Here is a 19,905-nt window from a genome sequence, read left to right as displayed (position 1 = left end):
CTTCCTGCATGTGTTTGGACTGAGGAGGAACCTGAAGAATCCTGAGGAACCCCCACACAGAAAGGCATCAAGTGGGAATCCAACCATGGACCTTCTTGGAGGTTCTCCGGTTGGATCACACTCACCCTCCCCTCTAGATCCTCCCCCCCCTCATGACGTCACCTACGAGTTTGTCGACGCCTTTGTCCCCCCCTGCTGGCTGCGCGGTGATCAACACGCAGTTTGTGTGTTTTCGCATCCATGGCGTCCACGTTTCAGCTGCGTGGGGAAGACGCACAGAGGACGGAAATTTCCAGAAAAATAGACAAAAAGTAAAAAGCACCATTGTAGCTCTTTTTTTTTTTTTTTTTTTTTGACATTTGCAGCCCTGTCGCTGATGATGTCAACTAATTAGCAAGTTTGGGATGGACCTAACTCAATTGATCATCTGATTTCCATTGGTGGGATTGGCATTACATAGTTAACACTGTATATTTTGCTTTTATATCTCAAAGCCTGTAATGTAGGCGTTTGATCTGAACCGCAGGTTGTATTTTACATTATCATCCAAGCTGCTGTGTGCTCCAATAACTCGAACTGGCCGCGGTTCAATTCGGAAACAAAACTACTTTTTGTCGATTATTTTAAAATCTAATGCGCGCACACATACATGTTGCCTTTATCTCCGTTGCCTGCTGCCACCGCAGTTCTGCTGTTGTTCCCCCCTGGCGAAGCAGGTTTATTCAAGTCCGCCGAGGCTGAGGAGAGGAGGGGAAGGCTGCAGTCCGCTGATACGCCCGCTCACTTTATTTTGCCTCCGCTGCGTGACCTTGCCGCTTCCTTTTTCCCTCATTCCGCACCGCTCCCGTCTCAAACTGTTTTGGATTTTGGCCTGTTACTCCTGGAGCCTGGAGCGGCACGTCTTCAGAAAAAAAATGGCCAAAAATGAACTCCTGAGCGAAGTTAAAAGAAGGATTTCTTCGTGAAATAAATATTTATCTCTGAAATGCACATGCAAATATCTAATTTTGGATGTAGTAATAGGCAAGGGATTTAAAATGATTAAAGCAGTTTGGCCTGTAATAAAAGTAAAATTGCATCATTTGGTTAATGAATGTATGAGTTGAAAGCGTAAACACCAAATTATACCTCTTGTTTTAGTATTTTGACCCGTGCTAGTTATCTATTATCCCTTAACTGGACTTTGGCCAAGCTACACAACATGTGTGCAAGTGTATTAAAGTTAAGTTGTGCGCAAAGACTGGTGCCTCTTATTGCGATCATTGAGGGTCCGGACGCAGCATCTGGATCTGGATGAAACCAGCAGGTGAGGTTATGCTCCGCTAAAACCTTCCTGAATGTCTTTGTGCAACAGACATAACTGTGACATAAATACAAGAATAAAAGTAACATACGTAACGTGGGATTTAAATATATTGAAGTGAGAGCTGATATGAATTTTCCTCTCTGCGCATTAACGCCGGCACTATCCGTATCCGGGTATTTTAAAACCCAGAGAGGCAGCTCTGACATGGAGAGGCCATCGGCGGTTACATAACGAACAAGAAATACACCATAAAAAAAAACCAAAATTGTCGATATCACAGCTCCAAAAACAATGTTCCCCAGGCTACAGGCCAGTTTGGCGAGATGTTCAAGTCAAACACGAAGAAATGCGTTTTGAAAACTCTCAGGACATCTCGATGGGGCTCGGAAATATGTCTAGAATATAATAACGCCGAGGGTTTGACGGTCTCGAACAAACCTCAGATAGGAGATAGAGGGACACAATAAATAAAGAAACAAACAAACAAATAAATTCATATAGATTGATAAATGCATCCATATGTACAATAAATATAGAAATCCACACACTTTTCTCCAAAATTATTTGGATGTTAGGTTGTTTTTTTGATTTGTTTTATTTTGAAATTTTTTTTCCCCTCCCAGGCTTCACCCCTCCCCTGGACCGTCGCTGTGGGCGGGCTACCGAACGAGGCAGGAACAAAACGAAAATACCCCTCATCCGTTCGCCTCTTTCCCCTAGGCCAAAAGGTTTGTGAAAATTTTGAAGGTGTGTGACAACAATGAGAAATTTTAAAAAATTGTATGCAATATTAGATTAATTTGTAAAGTATGATGCAGACATGAGAGGGGAGAAACGTTAGCCAACATCTGTTTTTAATTTTCACAACCAGGATCATCAGTTTGGAGTTAAAAACATATTTTTATTTGAATAGCTTAGTCTAACTACAAATATAAATAGCAATACTACCAATATTGTTTAATGTATGAATAAAAACAATATTCTGGTAAAAGTAGTTTGAGGTTGATGTTTGTCAGACTCCAGCTCATGCATCCATTATATTAGCATTGCTGCAATGTTTTAATTGAATATGATAATAACACTTATCATATTACTTATTATAATAGGTATAATATTTATCTATTTATTATTGTTATTATTTTATTTCATTATTTCATTTATTGCTTAAAATGTGGCTGAATAATACATAAACCATGTGGGAACCACACTCTCAATGTCTTAATTCTAAGTGATGTCAACTAAATGATAAAGCCAACTTGTGAAGTTGAAATTGCAATTGAAAAGCGCATGTCATTTTGGAGCAGAAGTTGTTATAAAATATTGTATATTATATATTATTTATATATTATATTTTTATATTTTGATTAGAATATTTGTTCATGATTTCTATCTCACTGAACATTAATTGATTATTTGAATGCAGAAAATTAAATCTATTGCATGTTATAGTAACTACATACACTACACTATAATAACTACAAAAAATAACATGGGAGCAATAACTGATTTTCCAACATCTGTTTAACTGTCCATCCATCCATCTGCTGATTCATTTATTATCTATACTGCGTATCCTGCACTCAGAGCTGCAGGGGGGAGCCTATCCTAGCTGTTATTGGAAAAACGGCAGGGTTCACCCTGGACGCCAGTTGATCAATGTTTCCAGACAAACAGCCATTAACCTTCTCTTTCACACAAACTTAGTGTTTCCAGAGACCCTTCTGCATATTTTTGAACCGTGGGAGGAACTTGGAGAACCTGGAAGAACCTCATGCAAACATGGGGAGAACATTGAGACTCCACATAGAGAGGGACTCCAAGCTTTCTGATATGTATATCAATATCAGAAATGAATCCATGGCTGTGTATCAATGTAATTGGTTACTAGACATAGATGAGGTTCACTGCTGAGCACTTTCATTAAGGGAAAAGTATTCACCTTCATGAATGTTCCTTTTAAAAAGCAATGGATGCCCATCATCCCGAAGAACCGTGATCACCAAGAGGTTTCCCTAAAAATTCAAACCAGTGGTCCCCAACCCCCGATTGGTACCAGTCTGCGGATCATTTGGTACCGGTCCGCAAAGAAAATCTTTCTTGGTACAAACATTTTTCATTAGAGCTTCCAGATCTTGATTAAATGACTGTTTCCGCCTTCACCTTGCTGCCACACCTAATTCTATCCCGCCATTTCACACATCAGCTACTGCAAGCTAGCCCTTGAAAGAAATGAGCCAGAAACAAAAGCGAAACTTTTTTGGGAGGAAACCGCAGAACGTTGCAGAGTGCCAGCAAAAAGGATCCTGCTTTAAAGGAAAATATCAAGATTCATACCTAAGTTACAGGTTCATCGCAACAGGTGATGCACAAGCTCCATGCTTGTTATGCATTATGTGCACTATTGTGCAAAATTATTGTAATTGCCTAATATAAAGTGTGATCATTGTTTTCAGATTAAATACTCTGAGACAAGTTCATGCATGAAATTGGTACCTGGTACAAAAAAGGTTGGGCACCGCTGAGCTAAACAACTGATATTTCTGAAGTACTTGTCCCCTTTATTTTTACCCAGGAAATGTCTACTGCCCTCTTCGTCCTCCTGGCAGCGCTGTGCATCCTGTCACTCAGCCCCGGCCGTAGCCATGGCAGCAGGATTCTGGTGGTACCCGTTGATGGGAGCCACTGGATCAACATGGAGGTGATCCTCCGAGAGCTGCACTCCAGGGGCCATGAAATCACCGTTCTTCGCTCCGAACAGAGCTGGTACATTCCCATGAACTCCTCAATTTACACGTTTGTCAGTGTGCGCATGCTAGAGGACGACTCAGACAAGGACTACTACAATAAAATGCTGAAGAACGTGATGGAGTGCCGAAGACTGCCAAGTTTTGTGCGCACGTTTTGCCAGAAAAGACTGATCACCTCCATGTTGCATAACGGTCACATCATCCTAGCAAGAGCTGCCGCCAGAATGTTGGATGATCCGGTTTTTATGAAAAAGCTGCAGGATGCCAAGTTTGACTTGATGCTGACTGACCCTGCACTCACTATCGGGGTTCTCCTGGGTAACTACCTCAAGCTGCCCATGGTTTTCAACGTGCGCTGGATGAATACTGGAGATTCTCACTTCGCCATAGCTCCCTCCCCTCTTTCTTATGTCCCCATTCCTGGGAGTGAGCTCGCTGATCGGATGGATTTTCTGGATAGGACAAAGAACTTGTTACATTTTTTCTATGACTTTTATGAACAGAACTTTTTCATCAACCCGCCCTACTCTGACCTCTTCAAACGGCACTTCCCTCCTGGAACGGATCTGATGTCCTTACAGCGGTCAGCTGATATCTTTCTGGTGAGGGCAGATTTTGTCTTTGAGTTCCCTCGGCCAACCATGCCCAATGTTGTCTACATAGGAGGGTTCCAGTGCCAAAAAGCCGGTCCTCTTCCCTCTGATCTGGAAGCCTTCATGCAGAGCTCGGGAGAGCATGGTGTAGTGGTCATGTCTTTGGGGACTTTTGTGTCTGCCCTCCCTCGCAGTACCACAGAAGCCATTGCAGCCGCCTTTGCCGAGCTCCCTCAGAAGGTGGTGTGGAAATTCGTAGGGGAAAAGCCATCATCTTTGGGAAACAACACACTTTTGGTGGACTGGATGCCTCAGAAAGACCTCCTGGGACACCCCAAGACCCGTGTCTTTGTTGCTCACGGAGGCACCAATGGCATGTACGAGGCAATCTACCACGGAGTCCCTGTTCTGGGAATACCACTCCTCTTTGACCAATTTGAAAATGTACTCCGGCTGAAGGTACGTGGTGCAGCTCGGACTCTGGAGGCCGGCATGCTCACCAAAGAACTCTTCCTTGAGGCTCTCAAGGATATTCTTGACACGCCATCATACCGCAGCAACATACGGCGTCTCTCTGAGCTAAACCGCGATCGACCGATGTCTCCTTTGGACACTGCCGTCTTCTGGATTGAGTATGTCATCAGGAACCGCGGAGCAGGGCATTTACATCCAGCTGGTTTCAGCCTGCCTTGGTACTCCTATTTCTGCCTGGATGTAGCTGTATTCTTCGCAACTGTCATCGGAGCACTTGTCTGGGTTTCAGTCTTAGTTTGTAAAATTCTCTGCTGCCGAGGTTCAAGAAGGAAGACCAAAGCAGATTAACTAGTACTCATATAACTTTTGTGAGGCGGTTGATAAGTAGCCGCTCGAGCATCAAAAAACAACAAATGGTTATTTAAATCACAACATGTAAATGCTTCCTTTGTGTGAGTCTTTGAGAAACATGGCATGGAGTTACCTTTTAGCATGACTCGTTCATTCATTCATTCATTCATTCATTCATTCATTCATTCATTCATTCATTCATTCATTTATTATGTATTCCGATTATCCCGCAGTGAAGGCGTTCATTCCTTCATTCAAATGTTGTATAGAAACAAATAATCACTCACCCTCTCATTCACATGAATTAAGAAGACTCAACCAGGGACCTTCTTGCTGTGAGATAGAAGCACTATTCACTCTGCCACCCCTTTGCTGGTTATGAATGAGAAAATAAAAGTGGAGAAATTAAGGTGTTTCTACACCTTCTTCCAAAAAAGATTTGAAATAGGCATCTTCTTTGCTGACCGCCACATTTTTCAATGCAGCATATTTAAACATCTACTGAAAATGTCCTATAAATGGAATCAATCAATGGAATTTCCATTTAAATCAGCCCAATGATGATGAATACTTTTTGAGGTTAAAAAATCATAAAAATTTATAAAAGCAACAACAAAAGTGTAAATAAAAATGAAATACATAAATAAATAGATTAGTCCGTATTTTCCGGACTATTGAGCATACCTGAATATAAGCCGCACTGGCAAAAAATGAAAAAATAAACATATGTGTACATATATATGCCACAGTTGTCTATAAGCTGCAGGCGTCTACATTGTAACATAAGATATTTACACAATAACTTGTTACATGGGCACATTTTTTGAAACTTTCACAATGCCTGTAAAACAGCAAATTAAAAAGATTAATCATTAATAACACATGGAGAAGTCCATCCTCCAATCCATCCATTTTCTATCCCCGTTTTATCCCACTCTAGTTGATCGCTATCTTCATCTTCCTCCCGTGCACTAAACCCGAGCACTCTTCTTCAGAGTCGGCCTCAGAATTTCACGTAAATTTCATTGGTCCGACGTGACGAAGCTAAATGTTTCGGTGGCGTGAAGCACGTTAGCCCCCCAAAATCCATAAATAAGCCGCATTAAGCCGCGAAAAGAGTAGCGGATTTTAGTTCGGAAATTAAGGTAATGTGTACATTAAAAAAATTGAATTTTATATTCCCCAATCCTGCGCATTGAGAGCCTCGTGAATTGTGATGTGAAGATGAGGAGAGTTCACTCATTACAGTTGCATGCTCGTTTCTTTCTACATGTAGCTCCAGTCTTATCTCGTCCCATGATACCCTTCTAACTGATCTGCAGAAACCCGACATTCCCCTGGGAGAAGCTGAAGCTTTGGACAGATCCCGGCTCAATGCGGGCGGCCATCCATCTCGACGGTCGGGGTAGAAAAAGTGATGCAATGATAGCTTTAATAGAATCCATAGGATCAATAAAAATGGCGGTCAAGCCACGCCTCCTGGGAACCACACACACACACAAAGTAATTTCTGACCTCCATTTGGGTTATAAGTCAAAGTTTGCGATTTTCCCGTAAATCAGAGATGGGCGACATTTTAGCGGAAAGTGAGTAATTTGACCCTCCTCCACCTCCAACCCCTCCCATCTTCGTCTGTGGAGCCATGCAGTAAAAATACTGCCTTGCAGCCATTGTCTCAACACCGCCATTCTTCCCCAAAACAATTTCAATTGTGTGCAAAGTTTTTTTTTTTTTTTTTTTTTTTTTCCCATCACAGCAGCTCCTGTGTAAAGTTCACTCGGGGAAAATTAGAATTAATTTATTTCCCATACAATATCAATAGAATACATTTTTTTTTTTTTTTTTTTAATGAATAATCTTGTATTTGATTTTAACTTATTTGAATGTGCTATTGGGGTTATTGGTTTGCTGTCACATTCAGAGGGTCTAATCTGGTCTGTCAATCACCTTTGTGCAGAAAATCAGATATGCACTTTCTCACCCTCATACCGCAATCCTATAAATAACTTTTGTGTCGCAGGTCTTCATGATATGGCTGTATAAAAGACACACACGTTGTGCACAAAATGTTATCATCACATTATGGGGAACCATGTGTTTCATAGCACACGACGCGCACGCTAAAGCTGATACCTACACCGGCGCGTTCGCTCACATCTGTCTACCTTCAATCATCGTGGCCGCCGCTGGAGGCGAGAGGGAAAGGGAGACAAAGAGCGAGAGTGTGTGTTTTTGTTCTTGGTCAGAAAGGCGTGCTCCTGCTTCAGGATGTTGCCTTTAAAGCCGAAGAAGTGGACTTCCTTTGGAGGAAACGATCACAGGATAGACAAGACGCCGAGACACTGTGTTCCTTGGGCTCCTCGAGTGCAGGTCACAGCTGCAGCTTTGCTTTTTTGGGGTCTTAAGAGGCCAGTGAGTGTTTTCTGTTGGAGTTTTGTCACATACTTTCAAACACGCCTCCACCTGCTGATGCTCTGCACGTGTTTGTTCGTCCGTATGGATTCTAGACGCCTCGACTTCTTGCTGGACGGCTGTGTGACGTGCGAGCGTGACTTCTCCGAGAGGAGGACGGACGAATGAATATCGCAGGAATGGACGAACAGACCCGATGTGTTTTTTCTTCAAGTAAATGAACGGATATCTCCTTGTGAGATTGACACCCCACAAGAAGGTCGCGTCCAGTCTCTACTGTCAGGTGTCGGACCGGTGGAGACATGTCCAACGACAGCTGCGGCCTCCCCCTGGACACGGACACGTTCGGCCTGACCTGCATCTACGGCCTGATCTTCTCCTTGGGTCTCCCCAGCAACCTGCTGTCCCTCTGGGGACTTTACCACCTGGGCCGCTCCGGAGGAGGTGGCTGCCAGTTGGTGTACATCCTCAACCTGTTGCTCTCCGACCTCCTCCAACTGCTCACCCTGCCGCTGTGGATTCTTTACCTCCAGGGTTCACACCGCTGGCCCTACGACCGTCTGACTTGCGAGCTGGTCGGCTACGTCTTTTACGTCAACGTCTACGCCAGCGTCATGTTCTTGTGTCTGATCGCCCTGGACCGCTGTCTGGCCATCGTGTACCCACTGAGCAGCCGGAGGGTGAGGACTGTCCGGGTGGCAGCGGTTTCGGGAGTCGCCGTGTGGAGTCTCACCTTCGTGTTCTGCGTGTGCGGGCTGCAGTCGACTGTTTTCGACTCCACCAGGCTGCTGTGCCTGGAGCAGTACCCCGTAAGCCTCAAGTATGCCCGATTCAAGATTGTCACGGTGGCTCTCGGATTCCTGCTGCCGTGTGCCATACTGGGGTGAGTCAAATATCACCGTGGCATTTTCGATCCACAACTTGTATGATTCAGACTCAAGATGCCAACTTGACAACAAAAAGTATCAAAATGCAGGAATTTTACATGTTGGAATGGCTTTGGACTTAAACATATTGATTTAGGACCTCGCTTGAGTCTTAAAATCATTAAAATGTCAACATGCCATGGCTGCAACACAGACATTATTATTTCTTCTCTTTGCTAAAATGCTACAATAAACAAATTTCATACATATACATAATTTATAAATATAATATTTAATATATAGATATTTATGCACAGACATATATGCATCTTGTTGACATCGTGGCCCCAGCAGGGCAGCCGTCCCATAAATATGGAGCAACTCAGACAGAGACAAAGTGGAAAACCCTTACCAATCCTGATATTATGCATTTTGTGTGTGATAACTGTGTAGCTTCCACTGGCAGCGGTGCGAATGGGTGATCATAATTTAATTATGATAAAATAAAAGTAAAGTGGTTAGAATAAAATAATAAGTGGAAACATTAATAAAAATGAAAAAGAAATAATTTCAAATGGAATAAATGAAAACAAAATAATACAATTTTGAATGCTTTTAAACGCCTTTGAGTGCCTTGAAAAGTGCTATACAAATCTTATGTATTATTATTATTATTACTGAACAAACTGTTATACACGTATACATGTACGTATATGTATACGTATACGTATATGTATATGTATATGTATATGTATAAAAAAAATCCCCAATAAATGATTGAGCATGAAGAATGTCATTACATAGTTCGATCGCTGTTAATAATGTCTGCCCTGCATGACTAATATTTGAAGAACCACTTCCTGGGAGATACTGTATGTATCAGTATTGATGTTTAGCAATTATTTTAAGAAGGTATTAAAATGGCGACCTCCAGCTGGAATGATCCAGTTTTGGTTCGAGTTGTGCAGACTTTAAAAACCCGGGGAGGAGCTAAGATGCATCGCTTTTTCTCGCCACGAATACGAGAGAAAGGCTAATTTTCAATTTCTCGTTGGACAGCCTGGGTTCTAATCTAATCTCTCCTCCCTCAGCTACACATCCGCCCACATCGGCGTGACGCTGCGACGATCTCCCTCGCTCTCTGACCACGAGCGGCACAAAATCGTGGGCATCCTGGTGGTCATCACGGTTAATTTCATCGTCGTGTTCGGACCGTACCACCTGGTGGGCGGGTACAGATTCGTGTCCCTGCTGTTGACCGATGAGCCATGTAAACTGGAACATTCGATCTTCCTCGTCTACCGCCTGTGTTACGGTCTGACCAGCCTCAACACCCTCCTGGATCCTCTTTTCTACATCTTCCTGTGCCCTGATGCTCGCTTGGAGTTGCAGAGGTCCCTTCCCTGCCTGAGAAGAGGTCAGAACACCTGCAAAATGATGACCCTCCGCACCAGGACGCAGTTGGATACCCAGAGAGACGAAGAAACCAGATGCAACATTCCTCTCACCACTTGACCTGGCTGCACCAGAAATATGTAAATCACCTATTTTTCTGAGATTTTCTCGCTTCAAAATGAGAGACTACAACAGAAGCACATAAGCACAGACTAGCGAGAGATTGTAGGGGTTTCCACTGCAAACAGACTTGTTTCATACTTTTCTTTTTGATAAGCTTATCACGGGAATATTTTCGGAATAACGTGTTCTCTGCTTGTTTCCATAACCTTATCGATCTGTCGGGGTTGCATCACCGCTGCACATTGGCAACACAGTCACACGGGGTTTAAATGGTCAGCGGTCTCAATTTGCGCACCATCGGGAGCAACTAAGGTTTCGGCGTCGAACCGCAACCTTCTGATTTGAGGGACGTCGGCCTATTCGTTCCGAATACTCAAAATAAAAAGAATGTTGAAAATTGAAAATTTCTCACTTCCGAGATCACCCAACATCAGGCCTTCCCACAGCCTTGGAGTATATCTTCATGCTAGTTAAAAGTGTGTGTCCCGAGATGTGCTGCGGCTTCATGTCCTCCTCCCTCTGCTGCTGCTGGTCGGACTCTCTGCTGCAGGTTCTGCAGATGCAGAGGAGGTGCTGGATGGTGTTGGCCTCCAACCTCCAAGAAATCATCTGACTACGCATGAACGCTTTGTCAATGCTTGTTGATTATTATTATCCCAGAAGCACAAATCCAGATGTTTCACTGGATACTTGTTTTTTCTAAACATTCTGATTGAAGGGAACCGGAAGCTAAATGAAGATGTGGACGTTCTCTTTGGGAGTGAGATGGACGGATAGGATCTGGAAGGAGTACCGCAGAGGGACAGATGTTAGATGTTCTTGAAATTAGTCATGGACATGGACGGAGAAGGGATGGTGAAGATCTGGGTAGATCACATCAAAAAATTCATGGATCATGTAAATCTCTTCTTACTATTCTACACCCTCTCCAAGAAGAAAAGAAGAGGGACTATCAAAGCTTACCGTCAGGTCCGATTCGTTCCAAGGCGTTACCATTTCTACTAATAAAAGTTGCCGTGTTTATTTGCTATAAATATTTTTCACCTCAGTTCTCCTTCCTCCGGCTGTCCAACCTCGGTGTATGAGAATTTTATTTACAGCCCTTCATTTTGGCACCTGCTTGTTCCATTTCTTGACATGTGGGCGTATTCGGTCGAGCCTACGTTGTATTTATACGGATACATCTTGAATCACCTGTCTTTCTGGAAATAGTCTAATTCGGTAATCACTCTGTTTCCTCTGCAACGTCATCTAATAAAGGGCCTCACGACCTTCCTCACCTCGTATGTTGCTGCACGCTGTATCTTCTCCCTCTTTGCTTTTTATATGTTTCGCCGACGGTTCAATAATACAGATGCACCTCTTCTCTTACAGCAGATATTTATGTGGACACTACAAGACTGTCTCAGAAAATTAGAATATTGTGATAAAGTTCTTAATCTTCTGTAATGCAATTACGAAAACAAAAATGTCATACATTCTGGATTCATAACAAATCAACTGAACTATTGCAAACCTTTTATTATTCTAATATTGCTGATTATGGCTTACATCTGAAGAAAACTCAAAAATCCTATCTCAAACTATTAGAATATCATGAAAAAGCAATTTTTGTTTTTTTTAATTGCATTACAGAAAATAAAGAACTTTATCACAATATTCTAATTTTCTGAGACAGTCCTGTAGACTGTAAGGATCTAAACACTTGTCTTAGCTTTGCATCTTCTTGTAAAACGGATTAACTAAATGTAGAAAAATAAAAAAAAACTAAATAGATAAATAAAGCATGTTTTGTTGAAATCACAATGTTGCTATTACCACTCATGTTTGCAAGACAGGAAGACAACATAATTCAGCATTGAGGAGGATCCTGTCTGGTGGCCTCAGAATCAGGTTTTTTTGTTTGTTTTTTTGCAGATGATGTGTTTTTTTCGTTGCCGGATGTGAAATGAGCGGGTGGAGAATCATCACCTCCACATCTGAGCCTGGAAAAAGCTAGATTTCCCCCTCCGGGTTGTAGATATTTGTTCAAGATATTTGCTCAAGGGTAAAAGATGAAGCACTTGATTTACCTTCCCACCCTCACCTCTCGCCACGAGCAGTCGGTAGTGATCAGAAGAACCAGATCATGGATACAAGATTTTCCTCCTCAAGATGCGTGAAATGAGCCAGTAGAGATGGCTTGGGCAACTGGTCAGGTTGCCTTCTGTATGCCTCCATGGTAAGGTGCACATCCCATAATGGGGAGAAGACCCACTTTAGCTGGAGGGATAATGTCCCCGGGCTGGACCTTGAAGACCCTGGTATTCACACAGGAGACCTGGACAAAGTGGCCAGAAAGAGGGGTATCATTATATGATACATATTACTCTTATCCCGTAAGGCTTATTTTTCAAGAATCTCTTACACCATGTCCTGTCCGTTACATCAGTAATGCCAAAGTTGCAGTTGGAAACACCCATCGACTCTGCTCACCGCCGCAGCTCTAAAATCTAATCAGTTAGTTTAATAAAGACCGCTTTTTACTTCCTGTCATTCTACCGCCTCCGTGCTTGCACTGTCAAGCTGAGGTCAAACCATACAGTGTGATTTCATAGCTTAGGTGCCGAGCAGATGTACAATATGTGCAACACTGTCACCCTCTGGCCAAGACAGTAAATGATCTTGTTTGGAAAAAAAAAAAAAATGGTTCAACACAATTGAAAGAAATGATAAACAAATAAATAAATAAAAACAAGTAAAACATCAAGTATGTTTTTTATGTCATTTTTATTTTTGTATTGAACTTCCTTTATTATGGGAATGAACAATGACACTTGCTCTTGCAGTACTGTGATATAACTGATGATGTCACACAGTATTAAATATTATAACACAATTTTCTCATTTATGCCTGAATCCATATGTGAATATTCTATTAACCCAGGTTTTTCATCATAAAAAGCAGAATAATTATTGTATTTATACGTCCTTTGAATGGGGTGTCTGCAGAGCCAGTGGTACTGAGATAAGAGACAGGAGGTGGAGCTGGAGGCAGCAGAGATGAAGATGAGGACGTTCCTTTTTGGGTCTGAGGAGGTTTGAGAGGATCAGGAATGAGTCCATCAGAGGGACACCACTAGTTAGATGTTCTGGAAACTCAGTCTGAGATGATTTGGACATGAATAGATAAGAGATCTGGATAGAAGGATGCTGAGGTTGGAGTTCGAGAGGAAGACCAGAGAGGAGGTTTATGGATGGAGTGACAGAGGACATGGAGTTAGTTGGTGTGAAAAAAAGAGGATACGGTGAACTGGGTTAGATGGAGGAAGTTGATACACTGGAGAGCCGCCTCTTCAGGTCAGGATGGTCCACCTACATATGAAGAAGACAGCAATGTCCACCTTCTGGTCATAGAAGACAGGTGGTTTGAGGAAGGAGTCAAAGACGCCATCTTTGTCAAACTGGAGACCCTCACTGAAAAGACTGAAGGAGCTTTCACCTCCACATCATGCTGTGCTGAGATCCGTCCCAAGACAGATCAACATACCTGCAGATCCATCTGCGTCCTGCAACTCACCTGAAGGTCATCAACCCAAACCAAACCAAAGTTTTACCTTTGCCCCCTAAAGGACACGCAAAGCGATGCACAAACAAAAACAAGCCCTCTAAACTGTCAATGGTTTACATTTGACCTGCACTTTTTCAACTGCCACATCCTTGCAACACTATCCTAAGTATGTTTATTATTTATTGTTTTGTCTCCATTCATTTACAGATCTTCTCTTTGACAGCAAAGTAAGAATTTCATTGCCCAGACAAACACGTCTCCTGACTGAGCTTGAACCGAAGACCAACCCCGACAGCAGGGGTTGGTTGGAAAGTTGAAAACCCCCTGCAGCCTGTTAGAGCTTAAGAATCCCCTGGGATAAGAGGAATGTCTCTAAGGAGACAAAACCAGTAGGCAGCAAGAGTTGACAACCAGGACCTTGAAGACCCTCACAGACCATGCAGAAGAAACGTTTTTTTTTTTTTATCGTAGTGATCGACTGAGGAGGAAGAAGCAGTCAAACACCTCATGATCTTATGAAAACAAACACCAGGAGCAAGTGTGAGGGACAGCATGGTGTCAGGGGCCAGAGACCAAATCAATGGTATTTGTTACGAGATGAAACTATCCATGGGCAGAAGATGGCAGCAGTGCACAGAGGAGGCAGGATATCCCGCGCTTTAGTTCACTCACATTTCGACATCAGCACTCGGGCGTCTTTGAGGTTAGAGGTTTATAATACAGGAAAGCCACTGAAAACCTAATTCAAGCTGAAGACAAAAAAAAGTCATTCATGTGGTTGACGTGTTTTTTTTCTCCTCACCTCAAAGTCATGCTTTTCCACTAAATTCGAATGACGATCACAGAACAACTCCTTCTACTACTTTCATCCTGCCGCCATGATAAACTACTGCTAACCAATGCTTCCCCCACCTCCGTTTCCAAACACTTGCAAAGATTAGCTAGCTTGCTGTGTAATCTTACCTGCTGGCCATTCAAGTAACCATCCAGTTTGTGAAACAAAACCAACCCACCACTTTTTACTTAACTAGTACAGCGTTAGCAGAGGAAGCTAAGATTAACTCAAAGGGAGATTCTCTGAATGCTAAGCTAATGGTTGACCGTGACTGAGACGGGACAGCGAGGACAGTCCTCATGGATTCTTCCAGGCGTTAACACATATACGACCAGGGCGGTTGATCAATGACTGGACCGATCGATCGCTTGTCAAAGGACAACATTGGCCTTATCATAGAACACCAATTTGGTGTTTTTTTTCTGTCTAGTGACTGTGTGCAGATTGTGAGGACTATAAGGTTATGTACTCGTGCAAAAGACCTGGTTTATATTCTACCCTTGACTAAAAAATTAATAGTCTCCACCTATATAGTGCTGATTTATATCGCCAGTCTCTTGGATCAAGGGGTGCCCGCTCTACCAGCCGACCCACTGACTAAATCCTCAAATTTAAAGCCCACGTGAGGAGCTACGTAGAACCCTGTTAAATTTTCACTTAGCCTTATCAGGCTACTAAAAGTACAACAGAAATGCAGCACAGTGAATGTTTGGGCTGTTTCTTGAATATGTCTTGGTCACACCTGTTTCTGCATCTACCTGTGACTCCAAGGCCCCATGTACATGGCAATGCAAATGTCAGTTTTTTAGGGGTCACAAATGATGCAAACCGAAATGGACTTGAGGGGAAATAGTTGACGGGAAAAACACAACAAACTAGAAAATGACAGGTGTAGTGAGGTTAGTCAGTTGCTGTGGGCAGGTGGGTCACCCAGAACAATGGTTACCTGGCTTGTAGTCTGCAAGCAATGACTCCACCTCACCATCAGTCCGCACAAATTTTGACTGCTCGCTGTTTTTTACTCACTGCAGTTCCAATATTTGTTGTTGAACTGGGACAGGAAGTGTCTCCGCTCATGTGCATGCTGTACCTTGTTACAAAATCATACCACCAACTGCTGGTGCGGCATGTGTACTACAGCGTTTCTTGGGTTTTTATCACCTTTCAGACTAGGATGTGAAAAGCCTGCATTAAAGGCTCATAATACTTACCCTATAACACTAACGTTGAAATAAGTAACACCATCACTAACGTTGGGTATATTTTACCAGATACAATATCCTGGATAAAATAGTTTTCATCAATTTATTGATGGGCCAATGGGAGGAGGGAAACAAACATACAACTAATAACATCAGTGAGCAGCCTGAAGCTACCAAAGGACCCATAAAACTCAGACAATTGCAACACAATGAAAATCACATGACAAGAATTGTGTCTGTGAAAATCACCCGTTAGTCTTCTAGGGTTAAAAAAGAAACCCCTCGCACATTATTCAAAATGCACCATAAACAAAAAAACCTGACGTTCAAGATCGTTTAAATATTTAAAAGAGCATTTATTGTGTAAATGTGTGGCATCATGTCAACAAACTGATGTAGCCACAAATGATTCAACCAAATGAAGCGCAATTACTTAATACTGTTTAAAACGTTATTTGAAAAGCGGATTTTTTTAAAGCCCTTTGCTTGGGTTTCGTTTTTAGATGGGAAGCGAGCAGTGAAACCAAATAACAGAACTGTTCACCCAAAGAGTGAGATCAAGAAGTGGTTTTTGTGTTGTATGCAGCTCAGTAGTAGAGTGCATACTTTGCATGCGTGAGGTCCCTGGCATCTCCGCTGTAAGTCACTGTGGTTATAAGCGTCTGACAAATGACTAATGTAAATGTTTTTTAAGTGGGAATCAGTCACAGGAAACCTTTTCAAAAGGTGGTCGCGGCTCAGCTGAGAACACAGGATGCCGCCCTTTTTAAGCAACAAGGTAGCGAAACCTCAAACGCCGTTGCCGTCAACTGAGCCACTTTCCGTGATCTTCAGGGCAACGGTTTTACCATGCCTTTTCACCAAGGTCTTAACCGAGCTCTGCGTGCCTCCCCTCAGACGCAAAACCAGATGCAGCGTCGATTCTTTCTGGATGTTGTAGTCCGAGAGGGTGCGGCCGTCTTCCAGCTGTTTGCCGGCAAAGATCAGACGCTGTTGGTCTGGCGGGATCCCTTCTTTGTCCTGGATTTTGGCCTTGACGTTGTCAATGGTGTCGCTCGCCTCTACTTCCAGTGTGACCGTCTTCCCAGTCAGTGTTTTCACAAAGATCTGCATGCCTCCCCTCAGACGGAGCACCAGGTGCAGGGTGGACTCCTTCTGAATGTTGTAGTCCGACAGCATGCGGCCATCTTCCAGTTGTTTGCCAGCAAATATCAGACGTTGCTGGTCGGGAGGGATCCCTTCTTTGTCCTGGATCTTGGCCTTAACGTTATCGATGGTGTCGCTCGACTCCACCTCCAGCGTAATGGTCTTGCCCGTCAGCGTTTTGACAAAGATCTGCATTTTCTTTCAATGACTTAGAGAAGTGAATAAGATGTATTCTGCTTTCTCTTTTCAAATGTCCCAGCTAGTTTTATCACTGGTGACAAAGTCGTCTGGATGCATGTGGTAACACCCTTATATGTCATTGGTCTAATGATGTTATAGGCTGTCACAGGTATCAACATGCTAGGTCTGGGCTGTGATCAAGTCGCGTTCCATATGCTAAACATAGCCCTATATACCAAATTCGGGGCTTATTAGCAGACATATCGATCATAAAAACCTCACAGACCATTGGTCGTTGTCCTGCCCCTGGCATTAGAACGCCACATTGGGATTTCGTCAAAGTTGTAGTCTTAGGTACTCTCGTCAAAGCAAAGTCAGATACTTATGATAGTGAATGCTGTGATGTGGAGGTGAGTGACGAGGCGGCCTTTTCCCCACTGCAAAAGGGCAGCCATTTCAAGTGCGTACGTACATGCCGAACTGTGAGAGTAAAAGTGAAACTTGGTGCTAATGGGGGGGGGTTGTCTGTAATATCACTGCAAATTAGGTGGGGGTTTGAGGAGTCCTGCCCCAACACTACACAAAGAAAACACTGTGATGTAGCTGTGAAAGAGCACTGTAAAAGCTTTTATGCGCATTGGTGCTGGATTTTACTAAAAAACAATCTGTTTGAGGGAGTACTCACATGAAAACAGATGCTGAAATGCTTCAGAACAACACTTCTTGTTGAACGTCATCTGTTTCAAACTCCACGCGGTTCAAGTTAGCATGTCGTAACTAGATCCTGTGTCTTGAGTGGCGCCCATGTGTGGAGTACACAGCATGGCAGAGACGGCACCTATGTCAATTTTCATATATGGAGACACGAGAGATAGCAGATGACGTATGCTCTGGTCAACCTGAATGAAGCAACATGTTACAGCACTGGAAATCTGGTCCGGTGAACCCATGCCTGCATTCTGTGACACTTACACATGGCTGCCTTTTTTCATAGGAGACTTTGATCGGGTTGAACGAAAGCCCACTGGTGTTCTGTGGGCTTGGGAGATGCTATGACATCACAGAGTCCCTCCTTATGTCATCGTCGCCTTCCTGTTCACAGTGCGCCCGATTTGATTAATCGATGGTGACCCATGAGAAATACCGACAAAATGACTACATCGTTTTTAGTATTGAGAAGTGAAGGTGAAACTACCTCATTTGCATTTCCTCGCGAGAGTGACCTCAGAAAAAAAAAACATTTGTGTTGTTTTTATTTTGATTCAAAGCAGTTTTACATTTTATGACCTCACCGTTTCCAGAGGTCCATTACCCTTCCCAAATGTCATCTTACATTCTGTTTGATGCCCAAATCTGTCCACTAAACTTAGCAAATTAGTGTCATCCATCCATTGTTTACCGCTTGTCCTACTGCTGGAGGCTGGAACCCATTCCAGCCTCCATCAGGTGAATGGCGGGGTACACCCTGGACTGCTCGTCAGTCAGTCGCGGGGCCACATAGATATTCACTCTCATTCGCACATCTGGGCAATTTTCCCAATTTTGTCCAATTAACTTGTTTCATGTTTTTGGACTGTGGGAGTATCGGAAGAACCCGGAGGACACCCACCCATGCAAACTGCACACAGAAAGCTGGAATCAGACCAGAGTCCTGAGGCAGAAGTGCTAACCACTTTGCCACTGTGACACCCAATAAAATAGTGCTAGTAAAACAAAACATACTTTTATGAGTGCAATATAATTCAACTACATAGATAAATGGCCTTCAGACCTTTGGACTCAATGGATGATTCAGTGTCTCTGTATGCAGCAGCTTGCAGGTGAAGATGCTGCTGGTCAGGAGGGATGCCTTCCCTGGACACTGGTCGTGATGGTAACGGTCGTGGTAAAGATGATGATGAGATGAGATGAGAACAACTTTATTAATCCCGAAGGACATTGTTGTGCCAGAGTTTCAAGTAAAAACGTAACAGTAATAGACAATAGTGGAAAAGAGGAAGAATAAGAAATATAATGATCTGCATGATTCCCCTCGATGCAACACCAGATGTGATGAGAATTCTTCCTGGCTCTCTGCAGGCTTCTTGCCCGACTAATACGACGGCGCGAGTCTGCATTTTCAGTTTTGTTACTAAAACACTCCCTGAGTCATGGTCTTCATAAACGGTACATCAACGCACCTCCCCTCAGAAGCAGCACTAGATGAAGGGTCAACTCCCTCTGGATGTTGTAGTCCGATAGCGTGAAACTGTCTTTTAGCTGCTTTCCCGCAAAGACCAGACACTGACCAAGACTGTCTTGATATTCCCAACGGTGTCGCTCAGCTCCCCCTCCAGGGTGATGGTCTTTCCGGTGGGAGTCTTGGCAAAAATCTGCATGCCTCCCCTCAGACAGCACTAGCTGGATGGTGGACTCCTTATGGATGTTGTAGTCAGATAGCATGTGTCCATGTTCCAAAGGTTTGCAAGAAAAAACAGGTGCTGCTGGGTGAAAGGGATGCCCTCTAGGTCCTGAATCTTGGCCTTGATGGTTCAGTTGTGTCCTTCAGCTCAACCTCCAGGCTGAGGGTCTTGCCAGTGAGCGTTTGGACAAAAATCTGCATGTCTGCCATCAGATGGAACAGAAGAATGAGGTCGGGCTTCCCTTCTGGCGTCCATCATCTCTTTCTCTTGGATAATGGTCCGGCCAAATCAAGAATATTAATGCCCCCTCTGACACAGATAAA

General features: G+C 43.3%; 3 protein-coding genes across 3 annotated transcripts; 2 read left to right on the top strand and 1 right to left on the bottom strand.

The window, feature by feature from the left end:
- The first annotated feature begins 1,175 nt into the window (after positions 1 to 1,175).
- On the top strand, positions 1,176 to 8,276 carry ugt5g1 (UDP glucuronosyltransferase 5 family, polypeptide G1). Its single transcript, XM_086165342.1, has 3 exons — positions 1,176 to 1,306; positions 1,930 to 2,034; positions 3,879 to 8,276. Exon 3 carries the CDS (start codon positions 3,882 to 3,884, stop codon positions 5,466 to 5,468), a length of 1,587 nt encoding a protein of 528 aa, XP_086021468.1. The 5' UTR covers positions 1,176 to 1,306; positions 1,930 to 2,034; positions 3,879 to 3,881; the 3' UTR covers positions 5,469 to 8,276.
- LOC147223884 (G protein-coupled receptor 4) lies at positions 7,193 to 11,553 on the top strand. Its single transcript, XM_086165345.1, has 2 exons — positions 7,193 to 8,766; positions 9,841 to 11,553. The coding sequence occupies exons 1-2, from the start codon at positions 8,186 to 8,188 to the stop codon at positions 10,262 to 10,264; spliced, it is 1,005 nt and encodes a 334-aa protein (XP_086021471.1). The 5' UTR covers positions 7,193 to 8,185; the 3' UTR covers positions 10,265 to 11,553.
- A 5,090-nt stretch (positions 11,554 to 16,643) lies between these two features.
- LOC147223883 (uncharacterized) lies at positions 16,644 to 17,195 on the bottom strand. The gene has a single exon (XM_086166241.1). It carries the CDS (start codon positions 17,193 to 17,195, stop codon positions 16,644 to 16,646), a length of 552 nt encoding a protein of 183 aa, XP_086022367.1.
- Positions 17,196 to 19,905: the final 2,710 nt, after the last annotated feature.

This window comes from Fistularia commersonii, chromosome 19 (genome assembly GCF_037954325.1).
Source record: "Fistularia commersonii isolate RoL2024-O1a breed Wild chromosome 19, RoL_Fcom_v1.0, whole genome shotgun sequence".
NCBI lineage: Eukaryota > Metazoa > Chordata > Actinopteri > Syngnathiformes > Fistulariidae > Fistularia > Fistularia commersonii.
Note: the sequence above shows the minus strand (reverse complement) of the source record. Positions and strands in the feature narration are given on the sequence as shown.